The sequence below is a fragment of the Pelodiscus sinensis genome, chromosome 1 (genome assembly GCF_052426305.1).
Source record: "Pelodiscus sinensis isolate ZL-2025 chromosome 1, ASM5242630v1, whole genome shotgun sequence".
Taxonomy (NCBI): domain Eukaryota; kingdom Metazoa; phylum Chordata; order Testudines; family Trionychidae; genus Pelodiscus; species Pelodiscus sinensis.
Genome location: NC_143052.1, coordinates 43,903,118 through 43,927,505, shown reverse-complemented (window position 1 = coordinate 43,927,505; position 24,388 = coordinate 43,903,118). Strand labels below are relative to the sequence as shown.

General features: G+C 41.0%; 1 protein-coding gene across 6 annotated transcripts in view; it reads left to right on the top strand.

Moving 5' to 3' along the window:
- PTPRZ1 (protein tyrosine phosphatase receptor type Z1) overlaps nucleotides 1–24,388 on the top strand; it is a 188,144-nt gene that overhangs the window by 56,257 nt on the left and 107,499 nt on the right. For all 6 annotated transcript variants that reach the window (XM_089779119.1, XM_014573372.4, XM_089779120.1 and 3 more), the window contains exon 2: nucleotides 2,935–3,000. In XM_089779119.1, the coding sequence (XP_089635245.1) occupies nucleotides 2,935–3,000 (66 nt within the window). The remainder of the gene's footprint in view (nucleotides 1–2,934; nucleotides 3,001–24,388) is intronic.

The following is a 24,388-nucleotide window of genomic DNA, read 5'->3' as shown; positions in this document are numbered from 1 at the left end:
ACAAATCTTTAATTTAGGCACAATAAAACATTACATTTACCTAAATGCCTACTCCCAGATAGCCAGAAATAAAGTGGGTGTAGATTTGCTCATTTTAACACACAAATTACACAAAGATATACTGCTTCCATTTTGTCCATACATTATCAAGTGGCACACAAAGCATTACTGTGTCCCATAGTATTATTACATCGGTACCACAGAGGAAAAATTGCTACATTTGTTCATTCTCTCTCTCTTTCCTCTAACTCTTTCTCTTCTCCCCCTTCCATACCATGCATTATTTCTGCCATCTTATCCTTCCTCAAAGCAGTTGTATATATTTTTCTTTTTTTGCAATTTTCAGTTTATTGAAATGGAAAGAAAGCAATAGGAAAAATTAACATAACTGCAAATGTGGGAAGGAATAGTATTTGTAAATCAGTTTTCTGTGAGCATTTTGTAAAGAATACAATAGGTGAATAGCAGAGTAAAGAAGGTGTATGAACTTAGGAAGTCCTTTGGCATTTATACAGGCTTCCCACAAGATTTACTGAGTAGAAAAGTGTATAATGCATTAAAAAAAAGTGAATCCTTCTCTTTTTTTCTTGTTCATTGAAGCTATCACTCCTTGTCCATCAGACCTCCATATGGAATTTAAAAAGTGGTGGTATTCTCTCACGCCCAAACTCTACTTCGTTAGCATATGAATGTCCAACAGATTGTTTGAAGTAACAATTAGGAGAACAATAGATAAAGAAGGAAATTAGAGACAGCAACTAACACCTGGGAATTAGGGCTTAAACAGCTTTCTTTTACATACTGATTAAAAGAAAACTATAGCAAATACATGTTGACTGAAAAACGTGGTACAGAAATAGTGTTAAGTACATAATGCATGGCTTGGCTGTCACTTTCAGTTATACTACATAGCTCACTCACTGCTTTGCGTCATAAGGGACTGATTCTGCTATCTTTGTGCACACCAAACTCCTGTTGACTACACGGAGTGATAGACATGTATAAGGGCTGCAGGATTTCAGGAGAAATATCTTAAAAGTGTTGGAGTGATGTGGATGATATAGGCATCCTGTCAAAATTTGCCACATGCATCTACTCCAGGGAAACAATTGGAAAATATTATGATTTGTAAATATGTAAATATATATTCTTGTCAGGAAGCAACTATAATTTTAATATCCTATAATCAACAGTATATGATGGCTTTCTCCCAGGGATCTTTGTGAAAATGATATATGAACCTTGCTCGGGTAACTTTTGTTCTTGTAAAATTTTACATTTATGGCACAGTATGAGCAGAATTATCTTATAGCATTCTCTCAAAGACGACAATCAGTACATGCCCTTGGTTTATAGTTAGTTGTTTCTGTTGTAGGTTACAGTCTGAGTGGCCATATTTTCCAAATAGAAAATGGGATATTCCACGGAGCTATCCCAAGCCTTCCTCACCTGCACTGGGCTGTCCTGAGCTTCCCTTCCACGTTGGGCTGCCATAAGTGTGCCACTGAACCCTACATACCCCCTACCCCCCAACAAGCTGGGTCTGGTGTCACTGCTCACTTGAGCCCTGTCTGTCCTAGACCTCCCCCCCGCCAATAATGCTCCCTCCTCTCCACCCCCGCCCCTGGCATGTTCCTCTGTACCCCACTCTTTCACAAAAGTGAGTACAGTAGTTGTCCCGTTTGCTCTTGACAACTTATTAAGACTCTCCTACTTATTTTGACTCCCTGAGAAAGTGGACTGTTGTATAAGTGGTTTTTTATCACAAACAATTACATCATATTTAGGTTGCTTCCTGTCCCAAGAGACCAGTCACTTACCCAGATCAGTTGGGACTCTAGATCTTTCACCAAAAACAATGCTGGGAGCCAATTTTATAGTAAATTAACTAAATGTTTATTAGATAAGACAAGGAAATGAGAGTTAAGAGATTAATGCATGTCAGATATAGACATTTGTAACTCCGAATGGTGGCAGTGATGTAATAAATTGCCACTTTTCCAAAAGGCTTTTCTAGGATACCCAGAAGCGGTCTGAGGACTTTTGCTTTGCATCTGATACACTTCCCTGTAAGGGTACATCTAGACTACAGGGTTTTGTCGACAGAAGTTTTGTCGACAGATACTGTCGACAAATCTTCTGTCGACAAAGAGCAAGCTTTTGCTGAACTACATTCAGTTCTGTCGACAAAGCAAGCTGCTTTGTCGACATGGCAGTGTAGACGCAAGGACAGTTTACATGCAATAACGCTTTCAGAAGGCGTTATGCCTCGTGAAATGAGGTTTACCAGCGTTGACAAAACTGCTGAGTTCTGTTGACGTTATGTCGACAGAACTCAGTGGTATTGTGGACGCAGGTATAGTTTTGTCGACAAAAGTCCACTTTTGTCGACAAAACTCTGTAGTCTAGACACACCCTAAGAGTGCAAACAATCCAGAGATCCAGGATTTTTCTTTGAATCCATACATATAGCTCCTTCTCATAAAAAAACTGTGTAGAATGTCACTACCCACATGGGTTTTTCCATTGATAACAGAAAGTGAGACATGCATTTTGAGTCTTTGACCTCTGATCATCACACACACTGACCATTGTTTTGACGATAGAACTTTTCTGTTAAAGTTCTTACATTTCACAAGGCTTTTTCTCTCACCTGATGGGTTATTTAGTTAGAGGGGTATATACAACATAAATGTTTACTACAACAATGTAATGGGATACAGATAAGTAAAATCAATGCAAGTAACACTCCACTAGCTTTCAAGAGGTTTAAACATCAATCACACTCTTATACATTTAACAGTCATTTTGATCTATACTAAATATAGATCAGGAATGAGCTGATACCTCATCTGCTAATGTCCCATCTTGTTTGTGGATTCACTTTTTATTTTTTTGTTACTGATGTTTTTCTGTTTTATTTATTTATTGTAGATTTGGTTTATGGATACTACAGACAGCAGAGAAAAATGATTGAAGAGATTGACTGGTCCTATACAGGTAAATACTTTATGTGATTGAAGAAAATATTTTGATTTGATATTTCACATTCACTATTATAACTCCTGGAGCCTGTAATATAGCTGTTGCTAAAATTGAACTGGCAACTGAGTTATATATACAGAGTTTGAAATTAAGTCTGCAAAGTTTCAGGAACAAGTTCTGATTCAGCAATGGTAGAACACGCTGGATTTTGTTTTCATTGATTGTTACACTAAAAAAGGTATGACCTTATTAAGTGGTGTTTTAATATGCAACTACCTTTAAGACTTGAGTTCTCACCCTCTATTGTTAAGTGCTTTTTCTCTTCACCTTTATATTACAATTTGGGGACTACGCAAGGCAGACAGGCCACAACTGGCTAGGTCTTAGTTGAAGGTTAGCAAACTTACTTGCTCAATGACCACTACTGGATTCTGTAGGATTCAGCTTCAGAGCAGCTGAGTATCTTTTCCACCAGCTACCACACTGGTTAACCATCTTCACGATCATTCAGTCTGGCACAGAGCTCCTATCTGTGGCAGGAAAGGATATTAGTGCTGCTTTGGATTTACCCATTTGTGTTTAGAATGGAGTGAATAACAGGTGAATATAACTTATATACACAGGCTGTATAAAAACTTCAGGATTTGGCTCCCAGATTTTGCTTGAAAACACTGCTGTCTTTCAGATATATTGAAATGATAATTTAGTTCTAAAATGTTACTTACATCTTACCCAGAACCAATTTTAAAAATTCAAATTAACTTACTGTAGTTGTACATAGCCACATACTTTTTTTATAGCTTTAATTTGTTTAGTCACTTTCAAAAGGTACCACTTTACGCCTTTTTGCCAAGAACCTGGCAAATTTCAGCTTTTATTATTTTCAGTTCAAAAACTTTCTGAAGCCTCAGATAACTTTTCAAATCTTCCTATATCTAAAAAATAGATATAAACTGATTTTAGTCTCTATCTTTCAGTTTGTAAAACAAAACGTTTTCTTCCAGGGTGAAACATGTCTAACAAGTTTGAGCCTAAAGAGAATTGAAGCAGGCAAGTTATAAACTCCTTAACAATGAGTTTATAATGGAAATACCTACTCAGACATGTTGCATTGTGGCAACCAGCGGTGAAATCAATCAGCACAACATTCCTTATTCAAAATCCTTCTCTGCCTTTTGTAAACATTATTCTGTATAAAAGAAGTAGGGTTGATCGCAAAGAATACATACACTCAGAGGTCAAATCCTAATCCCTGTGCCAATTACTAGAAAAGGGCCTTTGCACAGGGGGTCAATATGGGGTTCAGTGAAGGTCAGAACCTCCATTTAGGCCACGAAACATCATCAGAGGTTTTTTGCAGCTGCTACTACTCCCTCAGGACTGCAGTAACACTTCCAAACTGAGGGCACCCTCTCTGCCTGAAATGTTTATGGTTGCATTTATACCTTGAAGATGGACAGACTTATCTGTGAGCAGTTTATATGAGTCTGGGAACACATTGCTCAGCTAAATTGCATTGCAGGAGGCCTTCTAAGATGCAAGGCACCATAGTCTTTCTCACGTCATTCTTGGTCTTATATTTTCAAGGTATCTCCATTTGAATGCATTTGTTGTTACTAAACTTGCATTTGCCTAGGTACTCAATTTTGCCAGCTCTCATGATTTTATCACAATTCTCATGAGTGATGTGTTCCTTAAAACTCCAGCTCCTGGAGTCAAGAGGTTATATGACAACTTTAGGTTTCATTTTTTAAAAAGTAAGTTTCTAGCTTGCACAGTTCTAGAGAACCACATAAAAATGTAACAAACTGGGTGTGGTCTAAGGCTCAAAAGCAAGAAGGCAAATAAAAGAAGAACCCAACCTTTATTGAAGTTCAACATTTTTAAGCTGCTCACATGAATTGTTGAGGCCTGACTCATGATTTCTGAGTTTTCAGGATGACAATGCTATGTATGCACAGGCCTGTTTATATATAGAAACTAGGGCTTTGGCACATAAACTTGCATGTGGAGCTTTGGATATGCAGCCCAAACTGAGAGAATGTACACATTCCTTTAGTCAGACACAAATTATGCTTGGATTTGATAGCCTTGAATCCTGAGCACTATAGAGTCTGCATCTGTTGCTTTGTGGGAATAGTTGCCAACTTTCTAAATGAACAAACCTTAACACAACTTCCTTGTCCCTCCCCCAATGCTCCATGCCTCACTCATTCCACCCTCCCTCCGTCCTTCACTCTCTCCCACATTCACTCACTTTTACAAGGCTGAGGCAGAGGATTTGGATGTATGAGGGGGCATGGGCCCTGGAGTGGGGGGAGAGGTAGGGCTGACGGGTTTGTAGTTGGCATGGGGTTCCAGGCTGCACCTAGGGAGGTGGTTGGGTTACAGGATGGGATGTGGGCTGTGGGCTCTGGGAGGTACTTTGGAAGCAGGAGGGGACTCAGAGCTGGGACAGGGGATTGGAGTGCAAGAGGGGGGTGAGAGACGCAGGTTCCGTCCAGGTGACACTTTCCTCAGGCAGCTCCCAGAAGCGACTGGCATGTCCAGCTCCTAGGGTCAGGGCTGTCCAGGCAGCTGTATGCCTGGGTGCAGGCAGGGAGTGCCCACAGCTCCCATTGGTTTCAGTTCCCAGCTACTGGAAGCTGCAGACTCAGCATTTGGGGAGGGGCAGTGTACCCCAAACACAGAGTCTGCAATTTCCATTGGTCAGGAACTGAGGCCCAACTAATGGAAGGAGCTGGGCATGCCAGTTGCTTCTGGAAGTTGCATGGAGCCAAGGCTGGTAGTGAGCCAGCCTTAGCTCCGCTGCACTGGTGTCTGGACTTTGGCGTATTAAAATCTCTCAGATTGTCTTAAATCATAGAATCCTAGGGTTGGAAGAGACCTCAAGAGGCTATTGAGTCCAAATCTCTGCTAAAAGCAGGACAAAGCCCAGACAGGGCTTTATCAAGCCAGGACTTAAAAACCTCTAGGGATGGAGATTCCACCATCTCTCTAGGTAACCCAGTCCAGTGCCTCACCATTCTTCTAGTGAAATAGTTTTTCCTAATATCCAGCATATCCCTCACCGCAGCTTGAGACCATTGTTCCTCATTCTGTCACCACTGAGAACAGCCTCTCTCCATCTTCTTTGGAACCCCAATTCAAGTAGTTCAAGGCTGTTATCAAATCCCCCCTCACTCTTCTCTTCTGTAGACTAAATAAGATCAAATCTCTCAGTCTCTCCTCATAAATCATATGCTCCAGCCCTCTAATCATTTTGTTGCCCTCCACTGGACTTCCTCTGATGCATCCACATCCTTTCTGTAACGTGGGGCCCAGAACTGGATGCAGTACTCCAGATGTGGCCTCACCAGTGCCAAAGAAAGGGAATAATCCCTTCCATAGATCTGCTGGCCATGTTCCTACAATTGCACCCCCAATCCCATTAGCCTTCTTGGCTACAAGGGCACACTGTTGACTCATATCCAGCTTCTCATCCACTGTAATCCCCCAGGTCCTGTTCTGCCAAACTGATACTTAGCCAGTCGGTCAGCTAGAACTCAGAGAAGGAATAGTGACACAGAGATGTCACTTTGTTTACCCCTTATTCACAAGGAAGAATTCTCAACTCTCACTCCTGACCAGCTGCAAATCATAACCCCATGCCACCCCTTACCTGTGTGCCAGCTTAAATTAGGTTTGCCTAAATATTAGGAATGCAGAGCTAAGGTTCCACCCACTCCCTACTCCTCTCTGTGCATTTTGTAGCCACTTGTTTGGTAGTGGGAGCACTCTTCCCTATGTCTGATGTGGGAAAGCTGCACTGGCATGTTGGGCGGGGGGAGAGAGGAGGCAGGACCTTACTCTCATTTATACCTTTATGCAAACTGAAGATCTGTCTCTTATGTCATATTAAAATTGCAATCTAACCACAATTTAAATACCATTTTTAATAGGATGGTTTCCTCAGTGAAAGCCAGCTAATAAATTCCTTCCTTCTTCCCAGGACTAAGTGAGAAATGGCAGAGGGTTGACACATAGGAAACTTAGTAGCAGACAGTGGCTGATGAAACTAGGAAGCATTATGGAGTGGGTAGTGCACGCTCCAAAAGAGGGTGCAGGTCACATAATTTTCATATGTTTATTCCTGCTGGTTAGGTACCTCAGCAATACTGGTATAATGTGATCAGACATGATATTTCTGTTGCCCCATAGGAAATAAATCATAGTGATAGTGTCCAATTCCACATATTATAATAATAAATGACCTGATAGATTAGTGCTGTAAACAACAAAGGAAAATCTATGCTCTTGCGCTTGGATGGGTCCCACTGTAATGAAAGTATTAGCATAAGAGATAAAAATAGTTTACTGGATTAGCTGATTTAAAAATGGCTCAGCAGAGGCTATCTTCATTTTTATAGTAGGCTGTTTGCTTAGGAGGCTGTCCAAATGCTTCTTGCTTGAGAATGCATACCATACATTTGTGTCCTAGGGCACATCTACACAGCAGGGCTAAAGCTGAAATACATTACACAACTTGAACTACATAAATTGTGTAGCTTAAGTCAAAATAGCTTATTTTGGCTTTTGGCGCTGTCTACACAGCAGGAAGTCTGAGAGAGAGCACTCTTCCTCTGACTTCCCTTCCTCCTCATAAAATGAGGGTTATAGGAGTCAGAATAAGAAGTCCTCCAGCTCAACATTATTTTGACATTATGTTGAAATAACTGCTTGTAGTGTAGACACAGACTGTTATTTCAGAATAACATCAGTTATTCCGAAATAACACTGCTGTGTAGACATACCCCTGGTGGCCAATGTGTTGATTGACAGCACCAACATTTTGTCTGTCAATTCAGTGGCTCATTAATTAAAAAGCCTATTACCTTATTATGTGGGTTTTGGCAGGCTGACAATTCAACAACAGAAAGTACAGCATTGCATGCTTGCTGGGGTTTCCTCTGGTATGCAATTACATGCAAACATTATTGGGTATGGGCAAAAAGCCACCATTTTATCCTCTAGATGGACTGTGTTAATGAGAAACAAACAGAGAACATTGTTTAAAACAAATGAGAAAATAACTACATGTATGTTGTTCTCTGGCCCTTATTTTCCTATATAAGCTATGGTTCAAAAGAGCTTGTTTATTCAAATGGAAGCTTCCTCTTTTGTTACAGTAGGATTGGTTGTTGCACACAGAAAAGAAGGTTCATGACAGCAAATTACAGCTTATTTAACTTTGATGCAATCAACAGTTTTTAGTATAAATTGGGTGGAAAACTTAGTACACGGTGCAGATATTGTTTATAAATTGGGTCCTTGTTTGGTTGCACGTGGCCCTTCAGTCTTGGCTGCCTATAGCAGATTCTAGCAACAAAGATACAAGACGTGACCCATGGATGATCTGAGCTCTTGTTTGCCCAGTTTGATAAAGTTCTATAATTTTCTGCCCCCTGATGATTTGCAGCTAAGACTGCAGTGATCTGTTTGCCAAAATTTGCTGCTCCAATGAGGCTTATCCTGTCCCCACTTATCCCCCATTGCTGCATACAAAGGTAATGGAGCACTTGGGTAATGCTCAGAATCAAGACATCATCTCATTAACTAGATCTTTTACAAAATGCTTCAGAGTTACAGATGGTAGAGAATGCAAGTGAGGATGTGGCTCTATTAAGCATGGTACTATTGTTTTGATGAAAATTTCATAGGCAACAACAAGGCTCAAAACGCTTGTTTTGTGGTGCCTGTTAGACATACGTGATGATAAAACCACATGCTTTTTCTAACCTTAACATCTCTGGGACATGCAGCAGTGTAAATGCACAAGCAGCCTGGGTTCATCTCATGCTAGAGTATGGGCAGTGGTTTAACATTGTTGCACTTCAAGAGGATAATGAATCCTCCTATACTCACTGAATTATTTCTCACTCATAAGTATACTCACACGATGTTAATCTAGCAAAGATGTGTGCTTGTGGAGTACTCATTTCTGAAATGTGCAGATGCTTAATGCAAAGTTATTGTGAGCCACAAACTAAAATAGATTTATTCATTGATGAACATCACATACCTGAGAACTCAGGATCTGTTCTGTCACCCTTACTTACGCTTATGGCAGTATCTTACTCCATGAGTAATCCCACTGGGTTGAGTCCAGTTATGAACTTCTTTTGTGTGAGCAGTCTCATTAGTTGCAGTGAGACTACTTGTATAAATGTTCACACCATGAAGAAGAGACAAACAGTTGATCCCTTCTGTAATTCTATGGCAAGTGAACTTCCTCATGGAACAAATTATGGCCCAGCCTATGAAACCTCATAGGGATAAAGCAGGTGTGGGGGTAAGCTAGCTCTCCAGTGGTCCTCTCAATCTCCCCTTATCCCCAAGGTAGGTGGTTTAAGCAGGATCTGCATGCCTGATACATCCCCAGTGAACGTGCACGAGGAGTAGATAGAGGGTGGGAAGGAGCACAGACAGGGCATGGTATGTTTTAATATTCTACCCTGTGTAGTTTTGTGGACCTCAAAGGATCACACATATATTTTCCTCTTTATTTGTGTCCCTTTTTATAAGATCCAATTTGAGGCAGATGAGCAGCTGCTTAGATTGACAGAAGAGATGGGAGTATGGAATATTGCCTACTGACAAAAATGTCCATCTTTATTTATTACTATTTTTGAACATCCTTAAAGATTTGCTGCAGCTAATTTGCATATTGAACAGCACAGGGAACAGTACTTATATCTTTAAAAATAAAAAGACCTCTATGTTTCTTCTTTCAGTAGGGTGCTAACTTACTCCTGGGCCATACCTGCACCAAATGACAATACTTCACTATAAGCCAAAGCTACGCCTACTAACTAGATCTTCCTCTCCACTGCAGCCTGTTTGCTGGAGGGAGAGGGGGAGTGTCTAGATCAATGAATCAGGGCCCAAGATCCAGATAAGACTGCACAAGGACAGACTATGGCTGTCTTACTCTCTTCTGTGTCCTATTGCAGGTGCTCAGGGTAGGGAACAATTGTGCCTCTAGAGAATATTTTAAAGACTTTTTCAGACCACATTCATGTAACTCACTTTTTGGGGGTCATAGATTGTGTATTTGTCTTTTTTATTGCAATTCAGTCTGAGCAACTCAATATTTTCTATAATCTCTGTACATTTTTATATTTTCTTGTCTATAAGAGAATCTCCACCCAAAATTTAAATTCTAAATTTATTCATAGGCTCATGGATTTAAAGTATAGTGTTATGTTGAATAGTAACACTATAAAATGGAACTTTTTTACTCAACAGATCTGCCTTCTGTGCATATTTAGAGTCTTAGCTACTCATTGTAGTGTCAGGAATAAGTGTTTCCTGCTCTTGCTTCAGTTAGACCTTCAGATCTAATGCAATGAACAGGAAATGAGCTGGCTCCTATTCCTCCTTCTTGTGCACCAACAGCAGAATTGTTTGTTCCATACTGTTACTCCTGTCAAAATCTGTTCACCTGGAAGGGATTGTCCATGTGTCAGTAATGACCTGATTTGGTATACAGACTTTCTATTATTGTTGGTAACAAGGCATGAGAAGGCAAGAAACCAACTTGACTGACATCTAAATCTGACTATTCAGGGCTGGCAATAGGGAAAAAAAATCACTTGTAAGATGTGTACATTTGATCAGGAGTCATTGAGAGACAATAAATGTTGAAGTAGTTTGGGGGGGGGGAGTAAATATAAAGGGACAGGTCACTCCCTCCCATGGGAAAAGACACTGTAGGAGGCTCAGAAGAAGGAAACCACTCTGATGATCTTCTGGATATTTGTCCAATGTTGCTCCAAGCAAGGATGGCAAGGTTTGTCTCCCCCTCAGAACAGACAATGAATTGTGCCTACAAATTGCATCCATCCCCATTGATGCTTATGGATCCCAGAGGAGCCCTGGTAGCTATAGACACCCATGCCAAGGTCATGTGCCCCTGGACTGGACCCTTGAACTTTTCAGAACTCTCTTCCCCTCACTACTGCTCCAAGACTATATAGCTTAAATGGGATCAGATTCAAGAAGGCACTTCTACAGCTGTTGACTGGCCCTCAATTCCTCATGTAAGATGGGCACCTGCTGTGGAGGTGGTCCAGTGGAAAGCTGTTACAGCCTTGTGACAGACTGCTAGCTAAGCCAGAGCTCTACCACTACAGCCTGACTGAAAGGGGAAATTGAGGCCAGCTGAGCAGGCCGATGCCTGAGGGGCTACTGGGAAACAGTCGTGGGTCTCATTAATCAGAGGGCTAGGTAAGACATCCAGAGGGGAAGTGAAGGGGGGGGGGGGGAGTCAGAGAGTGGCTGAATGTGGTCCCCAGCCAGAAGGAGTAGCTAGCTGAGTTTGTTGTGAACAAAGCTCTGTAAATAGAAGGTGGTGGGAAATTGGCAGAGAAAATAAAAGACACAGGTGATTGCACCAGAAAGGGTCTCTAGTTGATTTGTGGATCAAGAAGGGGTCCCAGGGCAAGGACCTTGCCACAAGCCTATAGCCGTGTGTATATCTCTTATATAATTTCCACAGGGATGAAGGGGGTTGACATATGTATCCCCTGCCCCAGCTCCCCACTCCTTCTCCTATGTGGTCCCCAGACATGCAGAATGTCCTCTGCTGCCACAGAGCCCCTCTTTCAGGTGGAAGACGTGCATAGTTCTTCAACACACTACTCAAAGGACAACGTTGGACACAGATTTAGATATTCATTTCCATGTTGTCACAGTTATACAGACAGTCCCCGGGTTACGTACAAGATAGGGACTGTAGGTTTGTTCTTAAGTTGAATCTGTATGTAAGTCGGAACTGGCATCAGCCGCTGATGAAACTGATCAGTTTCAACCGCGGCTGAATCTGGACGCCAGTTCTGACTTACATACAGATTCAACTTAAGAAACCCAGGCGTCCCCAAGTCAGCTGCTGCTGAAACTGATCAGCGGCTGATTCCAGGAAGCCGGGGGCAGAGCAACTCTGCCTTGGGCTTCCTGTAGTCAGCCGCTGGTCAGTTTCAGCAGCGGCTGACTTGAGGACGCCTGGGGCAGAGCAGCTGGGGTGCTGCTGGATTGCTCCAGTAGCACGGCTCCTCGGCACTACTGGAACAACCCAGCAGCACCCCAGCTGCTCTGCCCCAGGCGTCCTGATTCAGCCGCTGCTGAAACTGACCAGCAGCGGCTGAATCAGGACGCCTGGGGCAGAGCAGCTGGGGTGCTGCCGGGTTGGTCCGGAGCAGCGCTGCGGGACCAACCCGGCAGCCCCCAGCTGCTCTACCCCAGGGGTAGGCAAGAAAAGCCTGGTCTGCTGGGGGGGGGGCACTAGTTGCACCCCGCCCCCCATCCCCCAGCAGACCAGGGAGACGCGGAGCAAAGCCGCATAGCACGCGGGCAGCGGGACAGTCCAGGCGCGCCGCGACTGTCCCACTGCTGGCATGCTTCAAGGCTTTGCTCCCCATCTCCCTGGTCTCCTAGTCAGATCAGGGAGACGGGGAGCAAAGCCTTGGAGCACGCCCACAGTGGGACAGCCCAGGGCTGTCCCGCTGTGGGCGTGCTCCATGGCTTTGCTCCCCGTCTCCCTGGTCTGCTGGTCGGGAGATGGGGAGCAAAGCCGTGGAGCACGCCCGCAGGGGGACAGCTCAAGCGTGCCCGGGCTCCCTGCAGACCAGGGAGACGGGGAGCAGCTTTTCTCGCCTGGAGGACGGGGGCGGCGGACTGCCGCCGCTCCCATCCTCCAGGGCGAGAAAAGCCCCGTTCATAACTCGGGGACTGCCTATACTCACAGTAAATCAGTTCCATGCCCTCCTCTGGGCTCTTCGTCCACATCCCAAGGACATTCTTAGGAGAAATTAGTCTGTAGCTGCTAAACCAACAGAATTCCTTGGAATTCCTCAGTCTGACTCATTCAGATCCTAATCCTAGTTTAGTAGCCACAAAAATACTGACAGCTCTGGCATGTTGACTGTTCCAGAATGTTTTTTATCAGTCTCCTCTTTCAACCATCATTACAGAGACCTCCCTTCAGTACTATGCAGTGTAAGCTACAATACTACCACAGAATTTCTGGACTCGGAGTCAGTACTTCAGGTGGGCTTTCTCTTACCAAAACAAGATATTTTAAAGAAATATTTGGGCCTTGAGAATAAAGTAATTAACTAGAAAGCAAGAGCATTAAATCCTGGAAAACATGGTTTGAAGCTAGGAAGAGACTCCCAGTTTAAACATTTAGGATACTATGAATTTGTTTTTTAAATATCTGGAGTCTCTTGGTTTAACAGAGAATTAATCCTGGCCAAGGTTGGGTTGTCTGAGCAGCCATATTTTCTACTGATGTGAAAACAATAAACAAAAAAACTCTACACTGTTTTATTTGATTGTTTAAAAGACAAAAAGGGCACAAACCATTGCTACAATATTTCAATATCAGATAGATGGGGCAGCTGGATTTGCTTCTGTTGTTTTCAATTTATTTTCTAATGTTTTGGGTAACCATGGATTTAGTAACCACTTTTAAAGTCTCTGGCTACTCTTGCACACATACAGTTAAGACAAGCAAAAGTTTTAAAGCACTGGTTGGGTGGATTCTCCCTCTGTATTTTTTTCTTTTGAATTGTTTTAAGCATGTATCCATAATAAAAATGCTGTTTAGTGACCAAGATTGCCTCACTTACTATAAAATAGGCACTCAGGAAGGCTAGAGTTGTGTTTGGAATATGTTACTGTATTTGTGAAGGGAACCTTGGAATTCTAGTAAAGTGATCTCTAAGAATTAAATATGAAACACAGATTCCCAAACTCCTTAATTTGTCACTTTATTGGTCTTCAGAATACCCAGAACAGGGTAAAGAATGACACCTAGCAGAATGAGTAGCATGCCGAATGTTTTACTGGAGGAAGAGTACAATGATTTAAATAAGGAAATCTGTAGATTCTTCTTACTATGAATCTTTTCTATACTGTCAGCACTATAATATCCTGCTATAGCTTACCTTTAATGACACATATTAACTATTAACGAGCGACTGTTAGTCAAACACTACGATATGTTATTGGATATGGATGCAGGGCCAGATAAAGAGCAATGTCTGTATTCATCTGAATGAGTGTTACACATGATTATCTGGTTGCAGGGTTTGTTAGGTCCGTCTGAGATTCCTGAGGGACCTGCTCAGGTGCCCTGCTCCTCGCCCCCAATTGAATGCATTGTCCTAAAATTGCAAAATTGCGTACACATACTGTATATTAGGGTAGGTTGAATAGGATATGTGATAGATGGTATAGAACAAGAAGGATGGAGCAACAAGAAAGTAAGGACAGAGACAGAGATGGGATGATTTTCATGAAGAGATTAAAGGACATGAAAAGGAACCAGAATGCTAAAAACAAACAAGCCAGCAGCTGGGGGATTCCTTTCAAACTCCCCATTCAAAGGCAGCATTAAATGTAGAAAAAATGGGGTTCAGAGGAAGCCCTCAGGAGCATCAAGAATAGCAGATGGGGAGTTGAGATTTGCTGCTGCTGGCCTCTTCTGTGCCTAAAGCAGTGTTCAATACTGGGTATAGAAGTCTGACCTGTAACACAGGACGGGAAGTCCAGAGTGTGGGCTGTGTTTCCAGTTTTGCCACAGACATGCTATGTGATAAGCTACTTTAATATATTATGCCTCAGCTTGAGAGAAAATCTATAAAATGGGACTAGTAGTACTTTACTTCTTCACAGAAGGTAGGGGAACATGCTGTGGGGATTCATTCGATTATATTTCTATGATACATTGCAAATTTACTTGTTCACTATTGTGATCTGTGTATTAGCTCCTCCTTCTCAGTTAGGCTCTGAGAACTTAGAGCAGCACTTATGCATGAATATAAGTGCTTTTCAGACTCCGTGCCTGAGTTTTCTCAGGATGTACTTTTCACTGTATCAGCCCTCCCCAACATTTGCATTTGGGCATGCCTACAATAGGAAATTATTTAAAAATAATTTATTTTGAAATAACTCCTGAAATAATTATTTTGAAATGGTGGGCCCACACTATGGGGAAGCCTCAAAATTAGTCTGTGGCAGGCTTCTTTAATGTGAATGTGCAACCTTGACTTAGAGCCCCAGGAAGTACTGGGAAGTAATTATTTTGCATGAATCTGGAGAGTACATATATTTTGAAAGAGTAGCAGTGGAGCATCCATACTATTTTGAAATAAAGTGTTATTCCTCATGGAAAGCAGGAGTTATTATTTCAAAATAACCTGCCCCTTATTTTGAAATGATGGGCTTGGTAGTGTAGATGTTCCACTTGTTATTTCGAAATAACTCCCTACTGTAGACCAAGGCTTTATGATTTTGTTGTCTGACTTTCCTTCTCCGGTGAAAAGAACGGCTGTTTTTCAAAGTGTCACTTGCTTTGCTTTCTTTCCATGGAGCCAGTTTTTCTTTTCCCAGATTAAATTATCTCTGCCTGGCCTTTTGGTGTCTTCCTGCCTAGTTCTTCTGTCTACAACATACAAGTTATAAAGTAATTGTCACTTTGCTACTTTCTGCATACTGTATTTTAGAGAGAAACTCAATATCAAGCAGATATTATGGCATTGGAGAAGGAGACAGCTAACTCTCTTTCCTTGGCTATCTTTGTGTTCACCCTCTGCCCAGCTGACTTTCCTGAAATGTCACAGCCACTCTCCAGCATGGTTGCTATGGTGCATTCTGTTGGAATGTCTGCAAGAGGTCATACAACCCACTAGCAAATCAGCAACACATTTTAAAACGATCATATAATTATGTCAGCCATTTATCTATTCAATGACAACTTAAAGGACACAATAGAAGAGAACACAGGAACACAAGTTCGTTACAGCACTCTGAGGCAAAAGATGTCCACAGTGCAGAGCTGAATGGTATGAATATTTTCTTTCACAAACTGATAGCAACTTCCATTGAATTCCAATTTTCAGTGATTGGAGTCTATTGACTTTTCTTTTAATGCAGCCTTAGGATCCTTGTATTCTGAATCTGTGTTGTTTTCCTTAGGGTTTGTGTGTCAGTATGGACTACCTCAGCCTGCCATTTTATTATGTCTTAACTATTGGCTTCATTCAACAGTACAGCCAAGCTCTGTAGCCCATACTGCTAGCTTACTAACACTAACAAACCACCTGTATTCCTGCTGGCATACACTATTGTTTATGTATATAAGATCATAGGAGAGCCATTTGCCAACTTGCCATTTTACTACACCTTCAACTCGCATCTTTAAACAGTAGCTCTTCAGACCAAATTAAGTGCCTTCATTGAAGTGTACAAGAATCTCAGCCTCACACTGAACATCAAAAAGACCAACATGCTCCATCAACCCTCATCGATGGGACAATTTCATGTACCATCTATTAAAGTCAATGGAGAACTGCTGGAAAACGTGGAGTATTTCCTGTACCTTGGAAGTCATCTTTCCGCAAAAGTCAACATTGATGCAGAAATCCAGCATCCCCTGAGCTGAGCAAGCTTTACTTTTGCCTGCCTGAGATGAAGAGTCTTTGAGAACTGGGACATCAGTGCCAAGACAAAGCTCCTTGTGTACTGCACAGTGATTGTTCCAAAACTGCTGAATTCATGTGAAACCTGGACAACATAAAAATGTCACCTGAAGGCACTTGAACAATAACATCAACGCTGCCTCAGGAGAATCCTAAATATCCCTTGGGAGGACAAGTGCATGGACACTAGCATCCTGAAAGAGTCAAACATGACCAGCATTGAAACTATCATCCTCTATCAACAACTTTTCTGGACTGGTGATTTAAGAACTTGTTGAAGGCAAACATGAAAAGTGTGGCATCGGTGTCGACACTTGGGAGAACCTTGCCCAGGACCATCCCAGTGGAGAGCGTTAATCCGTGAGAGTGTTAATCCGTGAAGAGGTGGCACAATTTAAGAGGTCTCACCACAGCACAGACAAGGAGAGGCGGAGAAGGAGAAAAGAGCAGCAATAGAGAGCTTACCTAGTTCTGTACTTTTTTCAAAGAAAGGACACAGTGGGAATGGAAAAATCCTCATAATTGGTCTTCTGTATCCTGTTCTGAATCTGGGATGCTGTGATCACTAGACGCATGAGCTGTTGCATGTAAGTTAGCAACCTAAGTGTTAGTATATATGTGGGGGTACCTACATTTTCCAAGGAACTTACAGGGGATTTTCAGTTGTACAAAAACTCTGAAGTATGTCCAAGAACACATACACGTCTTTGAAAATTTAGTTTAGGATTTTCTCACCATGCAGTGTGGTATAATTTTAAAAGGAGGAGAATGTAAGACAAGTGTCTTATATAAGGTATGCAAAGTCTGTTTATTGATATCTAAATATATCCAAATTGGCCTCCCTCTGCCTATAGTGGTGTTGCAGGTCAGGGAATCCTGCTGGCTCCTGGAGCTCACAGGTGCTGAAACAATTTGTCTAGTGAGGATGCTGAGAGCCATGGACTCAAACTGTAAACCCTGTGTATAATGGAACCACTTCTAACCAGGAGGTTATGGTAGGATCCCTAACACTACAACTGTAAGTTAGCGATTATAACCCGCTAGTTATATATTTTTTTGCAAACCCCGCACCCCCGCACGGGCTATAATCATGTGTGGGTTATATAGGGTTTTTTTACTGAAATAGCAGAGGATCCCCTCCTCCCCGCCCCTTTCACTAACTTTGCTGGGCTGGGGTTAGGCTCCCAGCCCGAGACCAAACAACACAGGGAAACTTACAAGCAGCTGGGAACGCTCCGGAGCCGGGGCAGAGGCATCCCCAGCAGAAGAGCCTAACCCCCCCGCACCATAAATATACCCCCGGCACAGTTTTGTATACCCCATGGGTTATACTCGTGCGCGGGATATACAATTTTTTTTTTACTGAAATAGAAAAAAACGTGGGCTATATTTGGGTGCAGGGTATATTTGGGTGCAGGGTATATTCGTTAAATTATGGTAGGTCCAGCATCTATCTGGGAGCTTGTTTCTCCTCTACAAGTTCCTATTTTTACTTCATCCAGGCACACTTGGTCTTCTATGTGCCTTAGTCCCACATCTCACAACCACAGGCTACCAGTGTTATCCAATATAATTGTAGCCAACTTTCATTGTTTTAGTAACATTCCATTTAGTAGTAATTTCTAAACTGACATACATTTCACTTTTTTGTATAGCAACATGAAAATAATGCTGAAAATCTTTTTTCCTACTATCATTACAACATCTAAGACTTCTATTACTGAATGTGATTAGTGGAGGAAAAGTCTGATTTTGTTTTTTCTGGTCATTTGGTAACACTGTATATGATCATTTTCTTTTGCCTCTGAGTAGAAAGCCAGTTTCCTTTTTGTGTTCAGGTGAGTCATTGCATAATAATGCAGTGGAGATTTTTTTAAATAGGAAATATAATCATAAAACCTCAAAGATTGGCAGTGTTGCTCAGGAGGAGGTATAATACTTGAAACTATGGTCATCTATTTAAAAAAAAAAACCCTGCGTTTCAAGCTAATAATATTATTTTAAATTTGTATTTGATATCAGTACTGTAATTTAAAAATGAAAAACTGCAATTTAAATACAGTTTATACAGAGACAGTGTTCCCTAAAGCTTATTTATAAATCCTCTTTATAGTTTTCATTAAGCAACTTCAATAAAAGCTGTTTTTGCAGTAAGCAACTTGTGTAACAGGCAGTTTGCAGAGTTATTCATTAAATATTAATTCTGTCATCCCTCAGGACATATTGTTTATGCCATCACAAATGCAGATTACATCTCAGATCAATGGAGCAATTTTTTTTTCAAAGAAGCCTTCTTTTTTTAAAAAAAAACCCTGTCTCTGAAACAGCAGTTGATTACTGTTGTCCACAGTGGTTAAATCATGAAGTAAATTAGGAAATATATGTCAGTATCCATTATTCTAATAGGGGCTTTGCAAGATTTTTAAACAATGTAAGTAGATGCCAGACTTGCAAAGCAATGACCCCCTTTGAAACAATACCTCCAGCAGAGATGAGAGAATAAAAAATTCTGTTGACTTGTGCATGGTTGTCAAGTCAATACTTCATAAGAATCGAAAATACAAATCACATTTCTTAAGTGGAAGTTTTTCTTTTCTTTGGCTCCCTCAAAAGACGCCCTTTACGTGTTCATTAGTCCATCACAGTTGAAAATTTGTAAATTAATTTTCAAGGCCAACTATGATAAGCATTTCTGTCTTGCTGGGTACAAAGGACATGACTTATTACTGCTTATGTCCACTTGTTTACAGCATTTTTGTAAAATAAATATTTTGCTTTTCAAGATCCACTAAAATATAGTAAGCTTTAATTTATTCACATAAAAGTTGAATTTCCGTCATACCCTACTATATGAAACATAACACATTCTTCTGAAAACCCATTCACTTATATGACAATCTCTTATATGGAACATCTGAAGATCTGTAACGGCCAATTTTTGACCAATCAGCAGCATCATTATTAGGTAGGGAAGCATAATGGTTTGAGTGGGTACAATATTTATTGTACACAGCTAAGCAATTTGTCATAATAATGAATTAAATTGAATACCTATTTGAATGCCAAGATCTGGCATTACATTTTTCTTGCCCTTCTTAGGGTCGTGATGATAGTTGTAGAAGGTATGTTTTTAAATGGCCAAATATTTCTTGAAATTGATTTTAATCAAATTGCCTTCAATTATAAAATAAAAGAATACTGACAATAGTTTGAGTGAACAAAAAGGAAGTCACATTCTGGTGAGAAACTGAATTTTAATCTTCATGCTGTTGTCCCTGGGTATTCCACTCCTTGCTACATTTGTGGGGACAGGAATATGCCAATACCGAATTATGACAACATCCATCAGAAGAGATCTAGTGAAAAGAAATCCTCTTCAGGCTTCCCACACTGACATTCCTGTTGTTGGAGAGGGGCTGTTTGCCAACCCACAGAACAGCATATGCCACTCATCTCCATGCTCTGAGAGTGCCTTTAGAAAGATAGGAGAAGCAGACTGGATGCTCTGTGACTTCACAGAGGCACTGGCTGCAGTGATCCCTGCACATGGAGCTCCAAAGAAGCAGAGCTACCATTGACACCCTCTGGTCATGGCTGCTCCAGGCCATAATATTTTGTCTTTTCCCTATAAACTCCACATCGTGCAGGAGGAGGAGGATGTGTTTTGCCTCTGGTCCCACTCCTGATCCACTCACTGCTTCCTTGGTCAACCAAGTCCCTATTGTTTTCCTCCATTTGGATTTCAAACCAGAAGTCAGACCTCTGCAGAGGGCAGGGATCTTGCAGATTGAAAAAGGGTAGGGCTGAGGAAGGCCACATGTGTTCAGAAGGATTCTCCCTCAGCATAAACTTTCAGGACAAAGAGGTGTTAGTTAGAACAGATTGAACCTTCCTGCTGTGAAACTACAGCTGGATGAGCAGCAGATTTTATCGCTGTGCTAACAAAAATTGTTTGAACTCAAAATGAACACAATTTGTAAAAAAAATTTGGAAAGTGAGAAGAATCAAAGTATTACAAAGTTTTTAATCTCGGTTTAAACTAAACATTTAGTTTGGTCCAGAAAAAAAATTTCAACTTTCATTTTGAGCATTTTATAACATATTCATTTTAAAAAATAAAATTAAAGGAAATTTCAAAATGAAAAATAATTTTGAATAAAAATCAAAGTGTTTTAGTTTGAAAATATTTTGAAACAAAGAATTTAGGGATTTTTTCAGATTTCTTTTTCAACAAAAAATATGCAGTAGAATTGACAAATAAGTAAACTGTTTTAGTGCTGCCAAACTTGCATTTTTCTGGAAAAATGTTTTGGTTGAAAATTTTTGCCCAATTATATGTGTAATATTTACAGAGGGAGAGGTCCAAGGACAACCACCACCAATTTTGCAGTTCTCTATGGAGCTGTGCTGTGAAAGTATGGTAACAAACTGGGAGCTTAGATGGTCATGTGGACAAGAGGTGGACAGTCCTTTCCTCTAACAGATCCCTTAAATCTGCAGGTTTAGTAGGCAGATCTCATGCCATTTCATGATTTCAAGAAAAAGTCCAGGAAAGGGAACTTCTGACTCATAGACTACGTCTACACTGCGTTTTTTTCAGCAGAAGATATGCAAATGTAATGCTCATTAGCATATCTCACACTGTCATTTGCATATCCTCTTCAGATCCTTTTTGCTAAAGAGGTTTTGCCATTAAAAAGCCCTGTGTAGACGGGGCTATTTGTCGGAAAAAAACCCTTTTGCATAAGATCCTGTAAACCTCATTTTTTGAGGAATAAGGGAGCTTGTGCAAAAGGGGGTTTTCCAACAAATGGTCCCGTCTACACGGGGCTTTTTAACAGCAAAATCCCCTCCGCAAAAATGATCAGAAGATGAGAGCAAATGAGAGTGTGAGATATGTTAATGAGTGCTTCATTTGCATATCTCTGCCAAAAAAAACCTGCAGTGTAGATATAGCCGAAGGGACCTCGAGAGGTCATTAAGTCCAGTTCTCTGCCCTAATGGCAGGACCAAGCACCATCTAGACAGGTGGCTAGTTGATCTGCTCTTAAAGATCTCCAGTGACGCAGATTCCATAACTTCCTTAGGCAATTTATTCCAGTGTTTAACCACCCTGACAATTAGGAAGTTTTTCCTAACGTCCAGTCTAAACTTCCCTAGATGCTATTTAAGCCCATTGCTTCCTGTCCTATCCTCAGAAGTTTAAGAGAATAATTTTTCTCCCTCCTCCTTGTAACGCCCTTTTAAATACTTGAAAATTGCTACCATGTCTTCTCTTTCAAAACTAAAAAAACCAAATTATTTCTGTTTTCCATCATAGATCATGTTTTCTAGACTTTTAATAATTTTTGTTGCTCTTCTCTGGACCCTCTCCATTTTTTCCACATCTTTCTTGAAATGTGGTGCTCAAAACTGAACACAACACTCCAACTGAGGCCTAATCAGCAAACATTAGACAAATTATTTCTCAAATGTCTCAGACTTAACTTTCCCCTGCAGGAGGGTACCTTGCACAGAGGAACATAATATGCTGGATTTTATTTTAAGATAAGGTTGATGCAAAAGAACTGTTGTTAAAGACTTCATGTTTGTGCTCTATAGAAATTATTTCAAACAAATCATTATATCTGCATGTACGTATTGCTGCATTTGGTTACAAACATTGATTTAATCTACTCTTTGTTTCTCCTTGCTTTCCTGCTTTTGACTTCCCACGTTTTTTAGTCCAATGTGCCACTACATGCCATGAAACTCATGTGGATGAATCACAATGTTGTGAAATTCATTTAAAAAGGCGTTTAATCACCTCTTTCACACTAAAATTCCCATAAAAGTGTTAGGCAAAATATTGATGAATAGGCTATCAATACTCTTGAATTTTCACAATTATACTGGAAGATGTATATACTACTTGGGCATGTCTACAGAGCAGTGTTATTTTGGAATAACTGGCATTATTCTGAAATAACAAAGAGTGCATCTAAACAGCAAGCCTTTATTTCAAAATAAAGGCGAGCTAGAGCACTTCTTACTCTGACTCCTGTAACCCTCATTTCACAAGGGGGTAAGGGAAATCAAAGGAAGAGTGTTCTTCCTTCGGCTTCCTACTGTGTAGACAGTGCCAAAAGCTGAATTAAGCTATTTCGACTTCAACTATGCAATTGACATAGCTGAAGTTGCATAGCTTAATTCGACTTTTTCTCCTTGTGCTTATGTGTAAAAAAGAGTTTTATACTCTATTTACTGAATTCTTTCATATACAAATACTAACAGAAAAAGGGACACAAATAAACAAGAAACAATCACTATGTCCTCTCCATCTCTTGATGTTCCATTGTATCCAGTCTTTTCTATGTCCTTCTTTTAGGTTATGTCTACACTACCACTTATGTTGACAAAATTATGTCACTATGGGGCACGCACACTGAGCTACATAAGTTACTTCAGCAAAAATGATAGGGTGCATAGTGCTATGTTGGTGGGACACAGCTACCACCATTGGGGGTGATTTAATTATGTTGATGGGAGAGCTCCTACACCTGAGATCTTACAGTGGTGCCGCTGTATCGGTACAGTTGTGCTGCTGTAAGCTCGCTTGTGTAGACGTAACCTCAGGCCAAAGAGGAAAATCACTGGTGATTCTAAACAGATAAACAATGAATAAATATATATTAGGAATACCATCACATACACATGCATAGACACACTGATGTTAATGTAAACTCTCATTTGACTTCCTAGCTAGGGTTGCATTCTAAAAACTTTAAAAGAGAACATGAAATGGGGCCTCCCTAATAAGGTGTTCATTTAGAGTGGAATTTCCCAGAGAATTACTCTGATGCCCTTCTAATTTTCTGTATAGGTACTGTGACCATATTTTCTGAACAAAAAAAGGGGACACATTAGCCATGCCCCCTGACTACATTAATTATGCCCCTGGCTCCTAAGGCCCCACCCACCTGGCACAGGAAGTCCCACCCCTAGGGATAGTTCTTCCAAGGTTAAGATGGACACACGACTAGAAGTAAAGGGTATCATGTGACCCCTCTAAGAACTCCTCCCACCGTCCTCTACCAATAGGGATGTGTTTGGGCCCCATAGGACCACCCACAAGCAACTATACTGCAATTGCGTTAACTCAGACCGCAGACCTAGGGTCCCATGACACTGCAATGCTAGGGTTTCCACCTCAATTCAAGATAAGATCCAGGATCTGAGATCTATTATTTTTCAGTATAGATGCATCCCTATTTGATTCATGGCCTAGAAGTCATCCAGAACAATACCACAATTTCATGGGACAGTTTCATGGGACAACTTTCTTAGTTGTCTGTCCAGAGCAGCTCTTGTCTGTTGGGAACTGTGCTAGTGTCAGGAGCACCCTCTGTCCCTGGGGAGTCCAGCCTGCTGTGGACAGTGGTTGCTCCCAAGGGGGCTGCAAACTGGCAGCAGCCCCAATTTGATCTATTTTAACTGATTAACTGATTAATGGGAATTTATATCCCTAATAAGATGTACTGTAACTGCATTTTTGAAGTTACTGCAAAACTATCGAGCGTAGTATGACAAGCCAGAATGACAATACTGAACTAATCATGACAATTACAGGGTGGAGAAGACCATGTCACTAACCCTCACCATCTTGCTTGAAAGGTACATTTCCCATAGAGGTCAATGGAGCTGGGCTATTTTATATGTAAAGCTACTGAGAAATGTATATGTTGATACTGTGATGGCGATGCCTATATTATGTAAATTATGCCTAATAAACATTGCCAAATGGGACCACTTTCCAACCTGCTTACAAAGGGCCTGACCCAATTTAAACTGTAAGCTAGGATTGGGCCCAAAGCAATCTGTTGGCATGACCAAAGAAGATC